Source organism: Rana temporaria, chromosome 1 (assembly GCF_905171775.1).
Source record: "Rana temporaria chromosome 1, aRanTem1.1, whole genome shotgun sequence".
Lineage (NCBI taxonomy): Eukaryota > Metazoa > Chordata > Amphibia > Anura > Ranidae > Rana > Rana temporaria.
The window spans coordinates 249,093,684-249,117,744 of record NC_053489.1 but is presented as its reverse complement, the minus strand read 5'-3'; the positions used below and the strand labels follow the sequence as shown (position 1 = coordinate 249,117,744).

The window sequence follows — 24,061 nt, the reverse complement described above, 5'->3', positions numbered from 1 at the left end:
TTCTTAAAGTGGACCTTCAGTCATTTTTTCCAACTTTCTATCTATTAAATATTCTACCCTTGTTGTTTTAACGTTGGATAGTAAAACATTTTTTTTGTCTGCCAGTAAATACCTTATACGGCCTATTTCCCATTTCTTGTCTGGTAAAAAGCCTAGACATCATGAACAGCTCTCTCTCTCTCACTTACGGGAGAGTTTTCCAGGAAGGGAGGGGGATGAGTCATAAGAAGACCAATGAGAGCTGCAGAGCTGGAGGTGTGCCTCTGTGTAAATCCAGGAAGTGAACAGGCAGCAGCTTCTACTGCCCACAGTTAAAATGGTTGCAGCCAGACTTCATGGAGGGAGATTTCTGCAGCATATTTGGCAAGTACACAATCCCATTACATATAAAATATGAAAAGTGGTTGGAGGGAAGCTTTAGAATGGCAAAGATGTTTTTATTACAAATTATGCGAGCAGACTGCAGTTTCTCTTTTAAAAAGGTGCTCGTTTTGGTAATGTTGTACTATATATATATATACATATATTATCTGAAAGACAAATGCTTGGAGGACAGCATGGTTGAACATTTATCGGACACATTCTGGCTCTGTTCAAAAGCACTACATTTGTTGCTAGATGGTGCAAAACTATGGTTATAAAACACAAAAAATAAATAAAAGGGCTACATACCCGCCTGGTGCCAAAGGTGATGGCTATAAGTGCGCAGCATATTGCCAGGACTATAAGCAGCAGGAGAAGGATCACTGGATATTGCTGACGCAAGCGATAGTAGGACTCATAAAAGAGACCTTCCTTTTCCTTGCAAAATCGTGTTGAGTAAGGGCTCAGGTGAGCCCTGCTGTTCTCTGGCATCTGTATCAACTATCTCTGTCTTTTGCTCCTGGAACAAGCTGGTACACGGAGGAACTGGCAGAAGAGTATGGAGCATAATTTAGGGTCCATCACAAAGGTCCAGAAACAACGTTGTAGGATCTCCATGGACAAGACATTGCGCTGAGAAGATTAGCATTACAGGAGTCTCAGTTCAAAATGCGATCTAAAAAATAAAAATACAGACAATTACAAAGTTAATGAAAAAAATTATAAATCCCCCCACTACAAAATTAGGATTATGCAATCACAGGTGTTTGTAGCCATATAATCATTGTCTGCAAAATCTATGCATTTGGTAGTTCCCAGCACAGCCAAAAAATTGACCGTGCTGTGCCCTCATGTCTAGTGTGGTCAGTTTTTTTTTTTTTTTTTAATCAGAAAAGGTCTTTATTGAGAAAAAAGATCCATACAAGATCACAAACATATTCTTTACATTGTGCAGCATATAAAATACTTGATACAGGCCGTATCCTAACACAAATCTTTCTTCTCGCAAAAAAAGGTTACTAAACAAAATATGCTGTATCCAAACAAAATTATTAACATTGTCATCCCTAGCGCTGTACATTTCACAACTAATTTTTATCTCCCTTCCTTCCTCAACTCCTGGAAACGTATTGAGGAGAAACAAGGTAAAAAATAGTTTTACGCAGAGGGACAGTCCACTGCCGGAGGGTGGGGGAGCACCATTTGAAGGGGGAGCCGAAGATCAGCTAAGTAAAAGGTGTTTCTCCTCTCCCCTAGACAAAGCAAGCTATTATGCCTTGCAGTGGGGCTTTGCCTGCACTGCAAGTAGCCGCTCCAGGTGGCAACCCAGATGAATATCCTCCGTTGCAGACAACTCAGGTGCAGGCAATGCACTTAGCAAAGCAGGAACAAAGATTGTTTCTGGACAGCCGCACTCTGAACAAATTGTAGCCTTTATTAAAAGGACGACAGCACTACAAGTCACAGCAACATAAAATAAAACCTGACCTCTGACACGTTTCGCACTGAAACTAGTGCTTAGTCATAGCTATGACTAAGCACTAGTTTCAGTGCGAAACGCGTCAGCAGTCGGGTTTTTTTTTATGTTGCTGTGATTTGTAGTACTGTCCTTTTAAGAAAGGCTACAATTTGTTCAGAGTGCGGCTGTCCAGAAACAATTTTTGTTCCTGCTTTTCTAGAAGGAGACTGTACAATCTGGTTGTATAATGTATGAGCGGCTTTAAGTTTGCCCTCCTTTTCTGCTCTAATTTCCCAGGAACGGATCAGTATGAGGTGTGAAGAAAAATGATTTGACAATATCCATTTGTTTATGACTAAGGCCAGAGTGACAGGGCAGATATAGCCCCTGGCTGCTCCCAGGGCAGTAGACTATTAGAGCAGCTCTCCCATAGAAGTGACAGCTGACCAGCCAATCTACAACGTCACTTTTTCCAGTCACAATGGAAATAGCAGGTGGGCAAAGCTCAATTTCTTGGAAAAGGACTTTAATCTTGTTTTTCTTTATACCCTACGGAATTTACAGAATTAAAAAAAAAAAAAAAAACACTACTAGCTTTTCATTCACCTGTGTGCACATATTTGTCTGATCTGCACAGAATCGAGCCGTTCAAAAAAAAAAAAAAAAAAAAATGGATTTCATTCCTTTTATTATGTACCATTTATAAGCCTTTCAACCATTCCTTCTCGACACACACACACACACACACACACACGCTAACCACGTGATCTCAGATTTTTCAACCAATCTATACATGCTTCAGATCCTCCAGTTATCAGCCTACATTACATGCGATAGCTTTTGTCATAGTTGTCATTTCCTTTCAACCTCCAAAGCATTAAATTCTAATAGATGTCCATTCCAAGGAATCCTATTCATACAACAAAAGTTGGAATAAGAGAAAGATTAGCTTTCAAAAGATTGCTAAAGCCCCCAAAATAAATACATAACAAATAATCTGCACTGCACTGGGAAAACTAGGACACGATGGCTAATGTGGAGCACGATTCCTCAGCCTGTCCTACATGTACCCCCAGGGGTGCTTGGGATAGATGCAGCAAACCTTTCAAATGAAACAAAAAAAAAAAAAAAAGAATCCAGAAACATGCTTGTAATCCAAAGCACTTGTATATCAAAGCATTTTTTTACAGGGTAGAAAAAAGAGAAGAGAGGCACCTCTAAGTGTAGCAATAAGTTGCTAAATGTTGTACCTTCATTACATGTAACCATATTACTACACTTAGAGGCTCCTCTCTTCTTTTTTAAACTCAGTTGTGACATGACGCTACTCTTATATCAAGACATCGCTTGTATATCAAGGCAACATTTATTAAAACATTTTGCTTGTCCTGCAAAACGCTCTCAAACCAAGGTTTTACTGTATAACAAAAAAGAGAAAAAAAAAAGAAAGAAAGAGTAGAAGATAGATAGATAGATAGATAGATAGATAGATAGATAGATAGATAGATAGATAGATCCCCCATGTCAAACTTGAGAGAAAATATATTTCAAAGTTGTGTTACAGATATAACTAAAATGTAATACAGTACATAAATAAGAGAGAGAGGGGAGAATGGGGAAAATATATTTTTTCCTCCCATTATTTTAGTTATATCTGTAAAATAATATTGAAAGACTTAGTAACATTTTGCTTATGTATTTATTATTATTATTATTATTATACACACTTGACACTTGTTAGAAAAAAAAATATTATGGAGCCATCACAGTGAAAGTGACCTAAATAAATATGTATTTATATCTGAAATACAACTCATCAACAAATATCTAATGTTTACAGAAAAAGATTTGATGACATTGACCTAGATTGGAAAGTAACAAAGGGGCAAGCCATTGGAAGTCTTAGGTGACTATAAGCAGTGCACAATACAGTGAACACCTGATCATGCACAATGCCTGATCACTTGCAATACATTGAACACCGGATCACATACTGAACACTGAACCCCTGATCATATCGAGTACACCTGATCACATACAGTACACTGAACACCTGATCACATACTGAACACCTGATTATCCAATACATTAAACCCCTGATCACATATAGTACACTGAACCCCTCATCATATAGAGTACACCTGATCACATACAGTACACTGAACGCCTGATCATATAGAGTACACCTGATCACATACAGTACACTGAACGCCTGATCACATACAGTACACTGAACGCCTGATCATATAGAGTACACCTGATCACATACAGTACACTGGACTCCTGATCATAGAGTACACCTGATCACATACAGTACACTGAACGCCTGATCATAGAGTACACCTGATCACATACAGTACACTGGACTCCTGATCATAGAGTACACCTGATCACATACAGTACACTGAACGCCTGATCATAGAGTACACCTGATCACATACAGTACACTGGACTCCTGATCATAGAGTACACCTGATCACATACAGTACACTGGACTCCTGATCATAGAGTACACCTGATCACATACAGTACACTGGACTCCTGATCATAGAGTACACCTGATCACATACAGTACACTGGACTCCTGATCATAGAGTACACCTGATCACATACAGTAAACTGAACGCCTGATCACATACAGTACACTGAACGCCTGATCACATACAGTACACTGAACGCCTGATCATATAGAGTACACCTGATCACATACAGTACACTGAACGCCTGATCATAGAGTACACCTGATCACATACAGTACAATGGACTCCTGATCATCGAGTACACCTGATCACATACAGTACACTGGACTCCTGATCATAGAGTACACCTGATCACATACAGTACACTGGACTCCTGATCATAGAGTACACCTGATCACATACAGTACACTGGACTCCTGATCATAGAGTACACCTGATCACATACAGTACACTGGACTCCTGATCATAGAGTACACCTGATCACATACAGTAAACTGAACGCCTGATCACATACAGTACACTGAACGCCTGATCACATACAGTACACTGAACGCCTGATCATATAGAGTACACCTGATCACATACAGTACACTGAACGCCTGATCATAGAGTACACCTGATCACATACAGTACACTGGACTCCTGATCATAGAGTACACCTGATCACATACAGTACACTGGACTCCTGATCATAGAGTACACCTGATCACATACAGTACACTGGACTCCTGATCATAGAGTACACCTGATCACATACAGTACACTGGACTCCTGATCATAGAGTACACCTGATCACATACAGTACACTGGACTCCTGATCATAGAGTACACCTGATCACATACAGTACACTGGACTCCTGATCATAGAGTACACCTGATCACATACAGTACACTGGACTCCTGATCATAGAGTACACCTGATCACATACAGTACACTGGACTCCTGATCATAGAGTACACCTGATCACATACAGTAAACTGAACGCCTGATCACATACAGTACACTGGACGCCTGATCATATAGTGTACACCTGATCACATACAGTACACTGAACACCTGATCACATACAGTACACTGAACGCCTGATCACATACAGTACACTGGACTCCTGATCATAGAGTACACCTGATCACATACAGTACACTGGACTCCTGATCATAGAGTACACCTGATCACATACAGTACACTGGACGCCTGATCATATAGTGTACACCTGATCACATACAGTACACTGAACACCTGATCACATACAGTACACTGAACGCCTGATCACATACATTGCGGGGGAAGCGAAGCCTTCCCATGTAGAGAAGTGAGGACGGAGCAGTTGTCCGGTAAGTGTCCCCCCCAGTGAGGATACTGACCTAGGAGTAGGTGATGCGCCATGGTGTGCTCGCAGTGCTCTTTGTCACTCTCGGTGGATAGTTCAGGATGATAAGATAAAGTTGGAGAATCAATAACAACACTCCGGGTTGGATCCCGCCCCATGCAGAGTGCGGCTGGCTTTGTGCACTGAGCTGTGAGGGGAGGAAGCGGGGGCTCAGGATGACGCCACGAGGAGGACAGCTAAGTACCTAGTGATACAAGAACGGAAGAGAACTTTGATCTGCAGGGAGGAGAAGGAGGAGGAGGGGGTGGAATGCTGTCTGTCTGTGTCCCCTGACTCGTACAGCACAGGAGCTGGGAGAAGTGTCCCGAATCTGTGGCAGCTCCGTGCCGTCCTCACTCCTAGAGGTGATAAGAAGAAAAGCCGACCGTGTGTGCGCGCTGTACTGAGCGTGCTCCGACTAGTACACAGATAACGTTACTCTTCTAGCTCAAGTTCGCTTCTTATTCACATGCAGAAGTTGGCTCCTTATTCTGCCAGCTTCTCATTCAGGTTGGCTCTTTATTCACAAAAGTGATTACTTACTAAACAATCATCTGCAAGGTTTATAATAAAATTGTCAACTTTAACAACAGTTCTTTCTCCCTAAATGCCATGTATTTAAAGGGGTAATTCCGAATAAATGTATGAAAACCTTCTTGGCTCACCCAAATTCCACTTATTTTATATTCATTGGGCATCCTACTATATAGGGAATTTCAATTTGGCCCAAACAAGGGGTAGAAATCCTAAAATATGGCACTCTGACAGCCATAGGTGTGCCCAGCCTATTACATTAGGGTGTGCAGTGCACCCTAAAGTTTAACCACTTAAGCCCCGGACCAAAATGCAGCTAAAGGACCAGGCCCCTTTTTGCGATTCGGCACTGCGTCGCTTTAACTGACAATTGCGCGGTTGTGCGATGTGGCTCCCAAACAAAATTGGCGTCCTTTTTTTCCCACAAATAGAGCTTTCTTTTGGTGGTATTTTATCACCTCTGCGGTTTTTCTTTTTTGCGCTATAAACAAAAATAGAGCGACAATTTTGAAAAAAATGCAATGTTTTTTACTTTTTGTTATAATAAATATCCCCCAAAAATATATAAAAAAACATTTTTGTTTCCCTCAGTTTAGGCCGATACGTATTCTTCTACCTATTTTTGGTAAAGAAAATCGCAATAAGCGTTTATCGGTTGGTTTGCGCAAAATTTATAGCGTTTACAAAATAGGGGATAGTTTTATTGCATTTTTATAAAAAAAAAATGTTTTACTACTAATGGCGGCGATCAGCGATTTTTTTCGTGACTGCGACATTATGGCGGACACTTCGGACAATTTTGACACATTTTTGGGACCATTGTAATTTTCACAGCAAAAAATGCATTTAAATGGCATTGTTTACTGTGAAAATGACAGTAGCAGTTTGGGAGTTAACCACAGGGGGCGCTGAATGGGTTATGTGTGACCTAATATGTGTTTACAACTGTAGGGGGTGTGGCTGTAGGTGTGACGTCATAGATTGTGTCTCCCTATAAGAGGGATCACAAGATCGATGACGCCGCCACAGTGAAGAACGGGCAAGCTGTGTTTACATACGGCTCTCCCCGTTCTTCAGCTCCAGGGACCGATCACGGGACTCCAGCGGCGATCGGGTCGCGGGGGTCGCGGGAGCGCGCCGCAACCCCACGGCTGGGCTTAAAGGGCAATATACGTTGATGTGCCCAGCAGGGGCGTCCCTAGGGGGGGGGGGGGCCAGAGGGGGCCCTGACCCCCCCAACATCATGCTGTGCCCCACCATGTGCCCCCCCCCCCAAAAAAAAAATTTTTTTTTTTGCAATTTTTGTATTTTGCTCCCCGAGAGGGAGAGCGTCCCCAGTAAGCTCTGCGGGGAATTCCTCCCCCTCCCTGTGCTCGTCGACACTGCATAATGCGAGCGCTCACACAACCAGATATTCTAGCCTGGGCCGTGTTTAAGTGTGTGCACTGCAGACTGCAGTACACTGTAATCACTGAACTACATTATCTCCATCCCTTCTGTCCCCCCGATCTGTCTCCCTCCCCCTCTCCTGTTCTTTCAAAACATTCACAATTTACTTTCACTTTCAGTTAGGCAGATAATATACGGTGCAATTTTCTTTCCTGCATCCACAGATTGCAGGAAAGAAACTTACATGATTCCCCCATTAACAGACAGTGGTGACAGGGGAATATCCCTCCTGCCCAGCAATTATATTCTCCCGACAAACAGTGATTATCACCAGTGGCTATACAGCAACCACTAGTGATAATTATAAGAGAATCTGCTCATTAATGGTTCAAATCTCAGCCAGTTTCTGCTGAACCAGCTGAGATTTAAACTGTCTATGGCTGGTCTTAGCTCTTAGGCAGCCCATACATTGATTAGCACTGTGGAGTGTCGGCTTCCTGGCGTGATCGGGCATGTGGGATTTCAAACACACCCGAGCCCATCTCTATTGGTTGTAGACAGTTGAGCTCCCTGCAGGTTGCTTAGCAGCAGTGGACCCTTCTCTGACATGCTGATCGGGATGCAATCCAGGTGATGCTCTTAGTCAAATCCTAGTCATAAATATCAGTGATTTTATTGATCAAAGCCCACACTTTACAGGCATAGAGCCCACATGGCTGCTGATCATACAGGTGATTATATTTATGTGGTTGTACTCTTGATGCTAATAAATACTGTGTTTATTAGATCTGACTGGGAGCATCACCTGGATCACATGCCGATCAGCATGTCAACAGAGAAGGTTATACAGCATTACTGCTGCTAGGTGACCAGCTGGGGGCTCGGCTCTCTATAACCAATAGTGCCAGCCTTCCCCTGCATGCACCCATAATGTCACCAGCACTAGATCCTAATAGACTGCCGCCGCTGCCAAGGAGACAGACGCCAGACCAGCTCTGTAAATAGCAGGGACAGGACAGCTGGGGATCCCCACTGTGGCAGAACACCAGGGCCCGGTGACAAGACAACCTTTGCAACCCTGATAGTTCTCCCACTGCTTTGGACCCTTATATTTTCTTGGTGTGCTGGTGACATATATCTCTTGTTTTCTGCCACCCTGGGGGGCCCCAGTATAGTAGGAAGGGAGCTCACTGCAGAACATGTGAAAGGGCCCATAGTGGGATCGTAGTAAAGGGCCCCAGGATATATATATATATATATATATATATATATATATATATATATATATATATATATATATATATATATATATATATATATAATATTGCATTTTATAGTTGGCCCCCCCACTTTTGTCCCTGTCCCCCCATGTGCCCCCCTAAATATGAAAGCTGGAGACGCCACTGGTGCCCAGCCATGCCATTCTGCCGACGCATATCGTCGTGCAGCGGTCCTTAAGTGGTTAAACACACATGCATGTACACATGAGATATATATTCTATCTATCTATCTATCTATCTATCTATCTATCTATCTATCTATCTATCTATCTATCTATCTATCTATCTATCTATCTATCTATCTATCTATCTATCTATCTATCTATCTATCTATCTATCTATATCTCCGCAGGGCAATAGACAGTGTCAGTAGAGAAGTGGATGGTGTCAGTAGGACAGATATTGGTGTCAATAATTTATCTTTATTATTTTTTTATTATTACTTACCATTTATTTAAAAAAAAAATTTACCATATTTTTTTTACAATCTTTTTTTTTTTTTTACATTTATTTTTTAGGGGCCCCATTGGAGGGCTTTTGTGAAATATTAGAGGTCTAGACCCCTGATGTCTCACTCTTGAGAAAGAGAATGGGACCGAGGACAGAGATTCCCCAATCCCTTTCTCTAAAGCCAAGCAGCAGGGAGAATCTGCTCAGAAGAGGGTGATTAGAGTGTGCCCAGGAGGCACACCTGGTACACCCATACATTTCAATGGGAAATTCCAAATAAGAAGCCAAGATATTCCTATATGAAAACCAACTTGGCTCACCCAAATTCCACTTGTTTTATGCTCATTGGGCATTCTTCTATATAGGAAAGTTCAATTTGGCCCGAGCCAAGTGATATAAATCCTAAAATATGGCACCTTGACAGCCATACATTTCAATGGGAAATTCCGAAGAAGAAGTCAAGCTATTCCTATACAAAATCCATCCTGGCTCACCCAAATTCCACGTGTTTTATACTTTACTCATTGGGTATCCTTCTATTAGTTAAAGTTCAATATGGAATCTGAACTCCACACATAAAAAACGTAGAAGGTAACAAGCAGAAGAAGTTGAGACGGTCATTTAAAGTGGAGTTCCACCCATAAATATAACATTACATCAGTAGTTTTAAAAAAAATGTCATTAGTCCTTTACGAGAAAATTATTTTTTTTAGATGCCTTCAAAGTGTTGTTGCTAGGCAGAATAGTTAATCTTCCCACTTCCTGCACCTAGGTGCTTAAGCTTCCTAACCTACACTGCACAGACTCCTGGGAATGTAGTGGGTGTAACTTTCCAGGAGTCTGTGCACTCCCCAGTCTCAAAGAATCATGTGACTTGGACAGCACAGGTGCTGAAACCTGATCTGACACTGCTTGTGCAGCACTGAGCATGTGCGAGATCTGAATGGCTGAAATCCAGGAAGTCATACAGTCTGGCTTCATGATGCCCACACTTAAGATGGCCCCAGTCAATTTCTATTTTATAAAGTGTCTAAATGCTGCAACAACCTAACAAAACGCACCTTAGTTTACAGCCTAACTTTACTAGAATACATTAAGCTAGTGTATTACAGGGGTATTTATATTTAAATATGAAATTGTGGCCGGAACTCCGCTTTAAGTTGTTGCTTCAGGCTGGGTTTACACTATACTACACAACAGCAGTACGACTTTCATCCTACTTTGCTCTGCGACATCGGTCCTACATTGGTTCTACATCCATCCGACTTTCATGAACAGGATACTACTTTTGATACGACTTTGTGATAGTCTGTTCTTTGACCAATCAAAACAATCCCAGAGTGAGAAATTCCTTTTACTGCTGCTGTAATCACATGTCGGATGTCAAAAGTCAAATGGTAAGGACAAGGCTCCTACTTTGGTCCGACTTCAATGATATTCAATGGGCTGAAGTAGGATCAATGTCGGACCAAAGTAGTACAGGGAGCATTTTCAAAGTCGGACTGACTTGTGTCAGACCAGTTAAAACGGCTCTCATAGGGAAACATTGATTTTCACACGTCATGCGACATTAGCTCCCAATGTCAGAGCGTTTGTCGGACAAGTGTGAACCCAGCCTCACATTGTGATCCCAAATGCAAGGCTCTCAGATGTAGTTCATTAATTTGTTAGTAATGTTATTTGGCTACAGCCCAATCAAATTTTTCTATATAGTAGGATGCCCAATGAGTATAAAACAAGTGGAATTTGGGTGAGCCAAGATGGTTTTCATATAGGAATAGCTTGGTTTCTTATTCGGAATTTCCCATTGAAATGCATGGCTGTCAAGGTGCCACGTTTTTGGTGCCATATTTTAGTATTTCTATCACTTGGCTCGGGCCAAATTGAACTTTAACTAATAGAAGGATAACAAATGAGTATAAAAAAAAGTTGAATTTGGGTGAGCCAAGTTGGTTTTCATATAGGAATATCTTTTCTTATTCAGAATTTCACATTGAAATGCATGGCCGTCATGGTGCCACGTTTGGTGCCATATTTTAGGATTTCTATCATGTGATTCGGGCCATTTTTAACTTTCCTATATTAGTAAGATGCCCAAATGAGTATAAAACAAGTGGAATTTGGGTAAGCCAAGTTGGTTTTCATATAGGAATATCTTGGTTTCTTATTTGGAATTTCCCATTGAAATGTATCACTGTTAAGGTGCCATATTTTAGGATTTCTATCACTTGGCTCGGGCCAAATTGAACTTTAACTAATAGAAGGATACCCAATGAGTATTAGGCCTCTTTCACACTGGGGCGGGAGGTGCAGTGATGGTATAGTGCCGCTATACCGTCGGAATTGCGGCGGTATTTGGCCCCTAGCGGTGCCACCACACAAAATTATACACGTACATTTTTTATCTTTTAACCAGGTTAAAAAATAAAAATCGAATCAAAATATAGATTTTCCAGCAAAACCACTTGACAGAAGGTGGTCATTAGTCACTTAATTAGTTCCTTCAGAGCACATGCGTTGGTGACATCATCGGCTGCCAAACAAGTAAATATCTCCTAAACGGTGCACGTTTAGGAGATATTGATCTAACCTACAGCTACAGAGGAGCTTTAGTAAAGCTTTGTTATAAGCTTACCTGTAGGTAAAAATCAAAATGCAGAGTTTACTACCACCTTAATAATGCCCAGGCTACGAAGCATTGTTAGTACTTCATTCACAGTCATATGTAAATCATGGTCTGATGTGATTTCCAGCTAAATCTTTTTTTAAAGAATAAATCAAAAGTAAATATGCCCTGGTGATCCTGTTCAACCCCAATATGCATGACGTACAAGTTTAGTTAAATGCTGCCTTTACATCAGCTGATTACTATGGTTGCTTATACAATTTCAAGCTTAATCTGGTTGATAATCTTCCTTTGTAATAGGGTAATATCTCCTTTGGCCCCTAGTTATCTGATTACATACTTGATGGCTGTAATGAAAAACCCACGTGCCGCTGCATGTTGTCACTATATAGGCCGCCATAGATTAGATTTTTCTTCTAAAGTCACTAAGGGAAGTAGTGGAGTCCTTGCAGATTAGAATCAAAAAAAAAAACATTTAGCAGAAATGTCATTTTAAAATGCAGCACGTTTGTTTTGGGTATTAGGATGAAAAACAAGAGCCCTATAGGATTAGAGAGAAGCAGTAAATAACAAATTATGTGTTCTTATTTACAGGACTAATGGAGGTAGTTGTCTTTCCAGCTTTGTGAACTGAAAAGGAAGCCCTGACGCCTAAGGTATGCATATATCACATGAATTTATGTTTCTAGTGTATGGATGTAGGTTACATAGGTACAGAGGCGTATCTAGTGAAAATGACGCCTATGGCAAGCACTGAAACTGCGCCCCTATCAAAACAAAAAAAACAGCTAACAAAACTACAAGTCAAGCTCTTTAATCTTTCAATTAACAAATTATGAATTGGCACTACATAAACTGCCCGATGGATCAGTTCACCCCAGCTCATTAAACAGTCTACTTTCAGTGAAAGTTCATGTACTGCAAAGTTTATTTATTACACTTTATATCTATTTATTTAATCCATATTGAGCGCTATTTGATTTTGCTTGGCACACATGCACAAGCAGCCAATCAAATATAGTGATCAATATGAATTAAATAAATATGCATAGCCATAGATATCAGAAATAAAAGTGTAATAAAGTGATTTGAGCAACAGCAGGTACTACTTTTAAATAGACTATAGATGAGACAGGAAAGAACCAGAGACTGTGAATGCAACATACTACATGAGATAACCAGAGACTGCGTATGCGACATACTACAGGAGATTATCAGAGACTGCGAATGCGACATACTACAGGAGATAACCAAGTAGCCAGTTTTCAAATTTAAACTTTCAGCAATGCACAGCTATACATGGGGGTAAACAACATTGTCAGGGAGTGTTTAATAACAGTGAGTCTGTAGGCAGAAAGACCTACCTGGCCAGACGGGCTCACCTCCAGCTCTCAGAGGTCCGGAGGTGGAACTTTCTGCGACAGGGGCGGGGCTTATGGCGATAGGGGGCAGGAATATTTGTGGTCCAGGAGAGGCGATCTCAGTGCTCCAAGCACATACAGAGTACATGGGGCAGGGCAGGGTCAGAGTGTCAGTGGAGCTCCCTGCCCCGCCCCTCCCTGCTGACAGAGCCTCCCTCAGCCTAAGCCAAGCCCAACAGCTGGCTATCTGATAGAGCACCGGCACTGAGATCCAGCAGGCTGGCCACTGCAACGGGGGCTATATTAGTCCGGGAGGACGGGTGGGGGGGGGGGGTTTTCATGCGGAGTGCGGCTTTTTTCCCCCCCATTTCCCACTTGCCATAACTTAGATACAAAAATGGGGGGAACTAATGCGCAAACCAACCTAGCAAGGGCACAGAGAACTAAAATAAATGAAATATCAACTAATAAATCTACTAAGCAGCAGCCACGACTAATAGTGCTCACACACTGATAACAGATTAAGAATAGGGGGGTGTAGTGGCGCTTGCTGATAATAAAATGAATAATACTAAATAATCATTCCTGTTGATAAAAAGAAAGTGTTTCCAAAAATAGTAATACGAACAAATAACAATTTCTAGTGAGTAAATACACCAATTCCTGTGTGTCTAAATGTGTTCCACTCCAGATGTAATCAAAAACTGCCCAACATCAATCAATTAATGTGGAGGGTGATGGGAGTGAATAATAAAAAAAATTACCTGTTAAGGTAAACAAACGTGCCACTAAGAGCACTGTGTTTGATGAGGTGAGAATAAACAGTAAAATAATCATAAATAATATGATCATTACAGCAATAATTTCTTCATAAACCATAAATAAAATAAATGATAATTAAATGTGAAGAAGCAATAAAATCCATAAAGTGCTACATCCACTAAAAGTGCATTGTGCAATAATATGTGAAATAAATAGTGAATAAAGTCCAGTGAAAATGGTCTTGTAAGCAAAATTCCTTAATAATGAAATGTTCAATATCATGCATGGGTGAAAAGGACCCAATCCATAATATTTCTGCAGTGAAGGTGTCCCATACAATCCACCACGGGATCAAACACAAAAAAGTGACATAAATATTAAAACATGCCTATTAAAAAACGTGTCCAGTGCACAATCGTGCAGAATAAAATAAATCCAATGTTTAGAAAGGAAATTTCAATCATTGATTTCCAAAGTGCATAAGTGCTCCACTACTATTCATAGTCCACAGATGATGCTTCAGTGCATGATGACAAGTGTGCACACGTGCTTGCAAACAAAGAGAAAACGCCAAGCTTTCCACAGTGTGGGTGTATAGATGAGAGTTTCTGCAAGCCCCTTACCTTAAAGAGGCTTGTATTAAGCCTATAGTAATGCTGATAAGGCTAGGAGTGCGTGTCCCCCAGCCAGCCTGCTGCTCCAATCCCACAAATGAAGGCTCACAGCGATGGCACTCAAATGTCTCTCCGATAGATTAGGGAAGTCGCTGTGGTTGTAGTACTCGGATGATTCCACCTGGGGCGCTGTCCCTTTCCGGTCACAACCGAAGCGAAGATAAGAGACGGCGCTCCTTCTTCAGGGACAAAGTGGCGCTATAATATATATATATATATATATATATATATATATATATATATATATATATATATATATATATATATATATATATATATATATATATATATATATATATATATATATATATATATATATATATATATATATATTTTTTTTTCTTTTTTTATATATTTGTTTTATTTATTTTTTTATTACAGGGCCCTGGATGGCAACCCCCCTTTTTTTTTTAAATATAAATGTTTATTTTTTTTATATATATTTTTTTATTTATTTTTTATTAAGGGGCCCAGAGGTTTATTTTTTTTAATTTTTATTAAAGGGCCCAGAGGTCCCAGATGGCAACCCCCCTTTTTTTGTAATTTCTTCTCATAAAAAAAAATATATTATTAAAGGGCCCAGAGGTCCCCAGGGCCCCAGATGGCAACCCCCCTTTTAAAAAAAATAAATATATATTTTTTTATATATACTTTTTATTTCTTTTTATTAAAGGGCCCAGAGGTCCCCAGGGCCCCGGATGGCTACCCTCCCTTTTTTTTTTATATATATATTTTTCTTTATTTCTTCTTTTTTTTTTGTAAAGGGCCCTGCTCACACATCCCCAAAACATCAGCGATCCACCTCCGTGTTTCACAGTAAGAATGGTGTACCTTTCATCATAGGCCTTGTTGAATCCTCTCCAAATGTACTGTTTATGGTTGTGGCTAGGGTTGTCCCGATACTGATACTAGTATCGGGACCGATACTGAGCATTTGCGCGAGTACTTGTACTCGGAGAGTGGGGTGAGGGGGTGGGGAGCGGTCGGAGAGGAGACCGAGAAGAGACTGAGGGGGCGGAGAGGAAGGCGGAGAGCTGAGCAGTCCTCGGGTATGTATAACACATGCCACTGTAGGAGAACTGCTGCCGCTGTCTAGTTGTTCGGCGCTCAGGGAACATAACAGCTTTCATTTGAATAGCTGTATGTTCCCTGCCGCGCATCGTCATAGCCCCTCCCCCTTGTCCGGGCACTTTGATAGACAGGTCCCAGGATTGGACGGTGATATGTCTATCAAAGTGCCCGGACAAGGGGGAGGGGCTATGATGACGCACGGCGGGGAACACACAGCTATTCAAATGAAAGCTGTTATGTTCCCTGAGCGCCAAACTAGACGGTGGGGGAGACCTACACAAAGTCGATATTGGGAGACACAACGGTGCATTTGGGGGGAGACATGGCTGCATTTGGGGGACACAAGGGGAGACATGGCTGCGTTTGGGGGACACAAGGGGAGACATGGCTGCGTTTTGGGGGGGGAGACATGGCTGCATTTTGGGGGGAGACATGGCTGCATTTTGGGGGGGAGACATGGCTGCATTTTGGGGGGGAGACATGGCTGCATTTTGGGGGAGAGACATGGCTGCATTTTGGGGGAGAGACATGGCTGCATTTTGGGGGAGAGACATGGCTGCATTTTGGGGGAGAGACATGGCTGCATTTTGGGGGGAGAGACATGGCTGCATTTAAAAAAAAAGTATTTTGTGGCAATGTGTTTCCTGATTGTGAGGAGGAGCTCCATCTCTCAAGGGCTGACTTGGAAGACGACTGGGGAAAAATCCATCGGATTAGATTCCATCAGATATCCGATTGTGTGTACAGGGCTTTGGAGGATGGTATCCTGGACTTGTGGAAGACTCAGAGCTCCTGTTTTCAGAAGGTGCTAAGACAACTCCAGATGGGGAAACTCCTTGTAGAGTAAATGAAGGCACGATGGCGCCAAACATGGAAGGAGAAAGAAAAACGGTGCTCCCGTAGTGCAGGTCAAAAGGTGGGTTTTAATGCAATAAAACCAACAGAACATTAAAATAAAAGTGATCACGGGTAACAGGATAAAAGCAATATGGGGAGTGGCGTACCAAGCCCACTCTTAAAACCAGTAAACACAGTCGATTGATAATAAAGGGCTTCAGCCAAACACTAACCATGAGTGGAAAAAAAAGTTTGTGTGTTATTCATATTCTCTGAAAAATAGCCAAGAAATTTAATTCTGCCAGGGTATGTAAACTTATGAGCGCAACTGTATATAAATAAAAATAAAACACACACACACACACACACACACACACACACACACACTATATTACCAAAAGTATTGGGGTGTCTGTCTTTTTCCACGCATATAAACTTTAATGGCACCCCAGTCTTAGTCCGTAGGGTTCAGTATTGAGTCGGCCCAACCTTTGCAGCTATGACAGCTTTTACTCTTCTGGGAAGACTGTAGGTCTGTGAGGCCAGGCACTGATGGACAAGCAGACCCCTGGGTCTCAGTCTCCACTCTAATTCATCACCAAACACGATCACCTACTGTCTTTATGGACCTTGTTTGTGGGAACAGTTTGGGGATGGCCCCTTCATGTTTAAACATCACCAGTGCACAAAGTTGGGAGCATGAAATGGTCTAAAATGTCTTGGTATGCTGATGCCTTAAGAGTTTCCTTCACTGAAACTAAAGGGAAAGGCATAATCCCTGAAAAACAACTTTACACCATAATCATCCCTCCATCAAATGATTTGGACCAGTGCACAAAGCAGACATGGATAGGGAGAAGGAACTTGACTGGGCTGCACAGAGTCCTGACCTCAACCTGATAGAACACCTTTGGAATGAATTCGAGCGGAGACTGCGAGTTAGACGTTCTCATCCACATCGGTGTCTGACCTCACAAACATGCTTCTGGAAGAATGGTCAAACATTCCCATAGACACACTCCTAAACCTTGTGGAGAGCCTTCCCAGAAGAGTTGAAGCTGTTATAGCTGCAAAGGGTGGGCCAACTCAACATTAAACCCTACAGACTAAGACTGAAATGTCATTAAAGTTCACGTGCGTGTAAAGGCAGGACTAACAATACTTTTGGTAATATGATGTATATGAAAAAAAAAAAGAAAAGAAAAAAAGATCAGTGAATGTGGCATTCATCAAGTGTTCACTGGAGGTGAATCAATTACAAATGTAAAATATGCACCAGGAGGCTTTATTTGCAGTAAATATTTAAGGGAATGTCACATTTACTGTTTTATAAGCATACCTATGCTATGATAGATAATGGATCATTACATTTTCTGCATAAAAAAGTATCATCTATTTTATCGTGTGCGTGGAAACATAACACTGTCCAAATCAAACAAAGCACAAGGTAGTCTCATGACAAGTGCAAGACGGTTGATAATGTCTCAGTCATCAATGAGAATTCAATAGCCAGCTCACAATGCTTTTATTACCAGTGACTTTGCGTAGGATGCAATCATGGGATTTCCTGTGAACCACGTGAGATATACACATTAATGTGATCCCAAAGTAATTGGAAGCAGTTAGGGCGTGCCCTTTATTTTGGCATACACCATAGGAGCGTGTACACAATAGGTCCCACATTTGTACTTTCTAAACCAACTGTGACAGCTCTGTTTGAATGTGTTACAAATGATAAATGGAGCTATACAGATGTCTAGGCATCAGTGCAGTTCTGCTAGTTCCCCTAGGTCCTGTCTACATTTGTTACGTGTGAGGATATGTTCAAGCTTAGTCCAGCAGTAATATACCGCTAATGAGATCTGGGCGCCTACCCTTCCCCATCACTAACAAGAGTCTTCTGCAAAGCTTTGCTACAAGACTAATCATCATTGTTACTGAACCATTGCAGAATCAGAACATTCCCAGCAGCGGGGCCGTCGCACTGCTCCTTAATTACTGAACCATTTTAAATGGGAAATGTAATTGCCTTATATACTTATTGAAGTAAAAGCAAAAAGATGGTCGCGGGATCATTACCGAATCATTTCGACGCAGGAGCTTCATTAAAGAACTGCTCCAGTACTACCGTATAACTGCTGAAGTATATAGAGCCAAGATCGCAACGAACCATTCAAAAATTAAGCTGGCACTATTGTGTCAGTACGCTATATGATCACGGGGACAAAGTCATTCCTATCCAACTGCATGTAAACATTGTTTAGCCGCAGCATTGCCACCACTAGAACCTCAGCACTAGAAAAACACGGTTTGTGGTTAAACAAAATGTAGCTTTGGGCTTGGCAGGTTTCCTACAGGCCCTGAGAACATGGCATGTATTTTTTCCTCAGCAGTCTGGGCGATCGTCTATTCTTGCTTAATAATAAATGCATTGAGTGAAAATAGTTCTTAATGCTTCCTTGGTTGGCAGTGGAAGATGTAATTCTAGGACTTAATTTAGTTTAATAGATCATAGGAATTTATGCTGATAAAGCACTATGGGCAAAAGACAATGATGTATATATACCCGTAGCAATAATAAAAAGATTAACGCTAAACTCCAGGGAAAGGAAAATGCTCCCTTGCATTGGAGCGAATGCCACACTGTAAGGGTTAAATGTTTAGGTCTAGGGGGCAACAAAAGCACTTTTACTTACCCAATTTCACGCTTCTGCAGGCTCACTCCAGAATGTAACTGAAAAAAATACATTTTGCTTATTCTCCTCCTCTCCCCTCATTGTAAACTGGTACCTAATTTTTACTGTGAAAGTCTATTTAGGGTCCCCGATTCCCCACCCCAGCAACCTCCTAGGTCACAGGTCCCAAGAGGCAGCAGGACCATTCAGAAAGGAGGTCTCTGGGATGCACAGTGGTGAGCTGGCCATGAGCCAGCAGGAATTCACAGCCAGCTTCCCACAGTCAACATAGCAGCGCCATTGACCCAAAGACCAGCAAAGAACTGGCCAAGGTGAAGACAGCACTGGATCCTGGTAAGCATCTTTATATTAAAAATCAGCAGCTACAGTATTTGTAGCTGCTGACAGAGCGTAGGGAAGTAGAGGAAAGTTCTGGGGAGTGGGCAGTAGAGAACCCTTAACGCCTATGGCAGCAGTTAAGAGCTGATGGAAACATCGGCTGGGGTGTCGACATTCAGGGCTGTCTTAATGAGAGGGCACACCTGGGCACTGCCCAGGGGACCCAGCTGCATTGGGGGCCCCTGCACTTTCCCCAAAGCAGCTGGTCCCCATGGTGGCACTGAGTGATGGATACATAGGGGAGGCAAGCTGGTAGTGGTGCAGAGGGGCCATAGTGATGGGGAGGCATCAATCTAGCATATATATAGATATATTGGGGCAGATCCACGTAGATCGGCGCATTATTCTGCCGGGCGTAGCGTATCTAAGATACACTACGCCGCCGTAACTTTTTTTTTTTCGAATCCTCAAAGAATTTGCGCCGTAAGTTACGGCGGCGTAGTGTATCTTTGGAGGCGTAAGGGCGCGGAATTCAAATGGATGTGATGGGGGTGTGTTTTATGTAAATACGTTGTGACCCGACGTAAACAACGTTTTTTTTGGACGGCGCATGCACCGTCCGTGGGGGTATCCCAGTGCGCATGCTGGAAATGAAACCGGAACAAGCCAATGCTTACGACGGTGACGTCATTCTACGCAAATCCCTATTCGCGAACAACTTGCGCAAACGACGTAAAAAATTAAAAATTTGACGCGGGAACGACGGCCATACTTAACATTGAGTACGCCTCATAATAGCAGGGGTAACTATACGCCGGAAAAAGCCGAACGAAAACGACGTAAAAAAATGTCCGAGATGCAGTCGTATCTTGTTTTGTAGATATAAAACAAAGATACAACGCGGGAAATTTAAAATTACGCGGCGTATCAATAGATACGCCGGCGTAATTCTTTTGTGGATCTGGCCCATTATATGCACAGGACAGCTTTTGTTACTTTATATACTGTATGTAGTATTTTCCCACTGTTTCTTTGCTGTACAGAATGATTGTTTATGTAGTTAATGCAGAGCTTCACCCGAAAGGGGAAGCTCAGCTTGTCTGCCTCCTACCTACTTGATATCTGTTTACCTACACCGTCTCCATTGTAGAGGTCTCAGAGCATTACTTTGCCCAGGGGCCCATGATGCCATTAAGACGGCCCTATCGACATTGCTGGATTCCAGGGCAGGTAAGTGTCCGAATATTAAAAATCAGCAGCTACAGTATTTGTAGCTGCTGACGGAGTGTAGGGAAGTAGAGGAAAGTTCTGGGGAGTGGAGGATTGGGTAAGTAAAAGTGTTTTTTTCTTACAGTTCCATAGACCCAAACAAGCATTTAAAGTGTTAATATAGCTAAAGTAGTTAATCTGTCATGTGTTGCATTTTCTGATACAGGGTTATCTTTCCTTTTCTCCTATGTTGCATTTCGAAATCTTTGGAACTTTACTTGATGTTAATCGTTTCTTTCGCAACATGGTATTAAGGAAGCATTTTAGTGCCGAGCCAAAATCCACTGTCTTCGCCTGTGGCTTCCAGGAGTGATATATCTATTTGTGACACCTTTAATTTTCAGTACCTGGTTATTAGGTCCATTCTGGAGAATATACAGTCAGAGACTACATGTGGAGTGCATGGTATTGCAACACACATCTGTGGAGGTAATAGATATTTTTAACCCGGTGCAAACACGTAGTGCAGCAATAGAAATGTTTCAGACTTTGGTTGAACAGGATTTCGTCTCACTTAGAGATAACATTGTAAGATTATCGCTAGAAAAGTAAGGCATTTTTTCTAAGACAGAGAGGGCTGCAATTAAAACTTTAAAATCTCGCAATATTGTAGTTATCAAACAAGCTGATAAGGGAGGGTCTGTCATTCTAAATTCGGAGGATTATAAATCAGAAACTTTATAACAACTTAAGTATGCGTCTACATATCGCATATTATCCAACAAGCCTACTACCATTTTTGAATGTCAGCTTCTGGACAAGATTTGGGGGTTCTGTCATCCAAAATGGTGGAACATCTTTTGGTTGATGACCCAGTGAGCCCAGTTTTTCATAATTTGCCTAAGTTACATAAAACACCAATTCAGGGGTGACCTATAGTTGCAGACATTGGCTCGCTCTTTGAGAAACTTGGTCACTGGGTTGACCAATTTCTACAGCCTTTGGTTGCCAGATTACCCGGCTAGATTCCAGTGGGTGGATACGTTTAGCTGGGTCTCTATGGATGTCAAATCATTATATTCTTGCATCCCGCATGAACAGGCATTGAAAGCACTGAGATTCCATCTTGAATGCTATAGTTCCTACAATTCGGAACTTAAAGAATTGTCCTTACTGTAGATTTAGTCAAGCATAATTTTTTCACTTTTGATAATGTTTTGTATCTACAATGTAGGGGTGCTTTAATGGGAGCCAAGTTCTCCCCCTCTTTGGCCAATTTTTACATGGGCTGGTGGGAGGAGAAATATCTTTGCCCACCGTCCAATCCGTTTGCAAGCCACATCAAGTGGCATTGTCGTTACATTGACGACCTGCTCCTTGTATGGGAAATCACCAATGACGATGTTGCTTCCTTTGTCATGTATGTGAATTCTAATCCCCTGAATTTGTAATTCAACTGTGAGTTTCAACATGAAAGTATAAATTTTTTGGACATCGCTCTGCAAGGCTGTAGTTCCTCAGGGGACATCCGCACTTACCGTAAGACATGTGATGGCAACTCATTACTGTTAGCCACTAGTTGTCATCCTTCGCACACTATACGGTCAGTGCCAGTGGGGGAATTTATCAGGACCAAACTAAATTGTTCAACATTGGAACATTTTGCGGATGAATGCAATGTAGTGTCCTCTAGGTTACAGGCATGTGGGTACAAACAAAACCATATAGAGAGAGCTATAAATATAGCTAAAAAGAGAGAGATAACGTAACTCTTTTAAAACATCAAAAAATGTCTGAATTAGTGGCACAGATTCATCCCATCACTTTTGCTACAACGTACTTTAACCAAGTTACTGATATTATACAGAGGCATCTTCCCATCTTGTCCACAGACAAGGATCTCAGTTAAATCATGGAAGCAGGTTGTATTTTCTTGAGTAGGCGAGCCAGCACACTGGGAGCAGTGCCGGCCCAAGAGATTGTGCTGCCTGGTACCAAGAATGAAATGCTGCCCTCCCCCCCCAAAAAAAAATTACGCCCACCAAAATGGCCCCACATCCATTATTTTATATCATGATAACTAAAGTGGACCTATCATGGCTCTATACATGTGTATAGGAGTATAAAAAGGACCTGTTATGGCTCTATTCATGCAATTAACCCCACAGTGGAGCGGAACGGGAGGAGCGGTCGGGCGGCAATTAGCCCCACAGTGCAGTGGAGAGTGGAGCTGGCAGAATGGGATGGCGTGCAGGCAGGAAATTTGCTGCCCCCCTGAAAGTGCTACCTGGTACAATGGTACCATCGGGTCCCATGGTAGGGCCGGCCCTGACTGGGAGATATTTTTTTCTCCCAGTTTGTTTCAATCAGAGGTTACACACCGTAGGCTCCTATGCCTGTGGTGTTAACACCTGCAGGTTTTGTACTAAACAGAAGAAAGAAAGTCACCGCTCCAGGTGGGTCTACTATACGGTCACACACTGTTACAGGATTCCAAGGGTGCTGGCGGTGCACTAGGCAAGCATAAAGGTTGAATGAAGGATGGATGGCCGCACTCCAAAAACCGTACAGGTTGTCTTTTATTAAATGAACAGCAGATACATCACCAGATCAAAACAGGAACAGGGGAACAGCCAACGTTTCGCACAAAATCAGTGCTTATTCATGGCCTGTTCATTTAATAAAAGACAACCTGTACGGTTTTTGGAGTGCGGCCATCCATCCTTCATCTATCTTTTGTACTAAACACTCCAAAAAAATAATCAAATTTAGTACGTTCATGTTCCACTGGCAAGAATTTCTTAATACGAGATTGCATTAATTGTGGAACGAATAATGTGGTATACACGGTGCAATGCACGTCTTGTCAACTACAGTATGTGGGGTGTTCTACAAGACCCTTAAGAACAAGAATAATAAGCACTATCATGGGGCATCATATGAGCCGGACAAAGGTTTATGTAATGTGTCCAAACATTTTAAACACCACCATGTCATCTTTCATATTTTATGGTTTGCAGAAGGTTAGAAGTCCACCCAAGGTGGCGATATACATCGCAAGCTCCTCGAACGTGAGGTATGGTGGATCTTGAACCCTCATACAGGACTCCACATGGTATGAGCCAAAGACATGATGTTGATCTGTTACTCCAATAGGCTTTTACAAGTATGGAGAACTTGTG

General features: G+C 41.8%; 1 protein-coding gene across 5 annotated transcripts in view; it reads right to left on the bottom strand.

The window, feature by feature from the left end:
• ADCY4 (adenylate cyclase 4) overlaps positions 1-24,061 on the bottom strand; it is a 135,667-nt gene that overhangs the window by 91,583 nt on the left and 20,023 nt on the right. For 4 of the 5 annotated variants that reach the window (XM_040353350.1, XM_040353370.1, XM_040353360.1 and 1 more), the window contains exon 2: positions 673-1,039. In XM_040353350.1, the coding sequence (XP_040209284.1) occupies positions 673-855 (183 nt within the window). In that variant the 5' untranslated portion in view covers positions 856-1,039. Of the gene's footprint in view, positions 1-672; positions 1,040-5,667; positions 6,025-24,061 lie in introns of those variants that run through there. The other variant, XM_040353342.1, reaches the window with a different exon arrangement.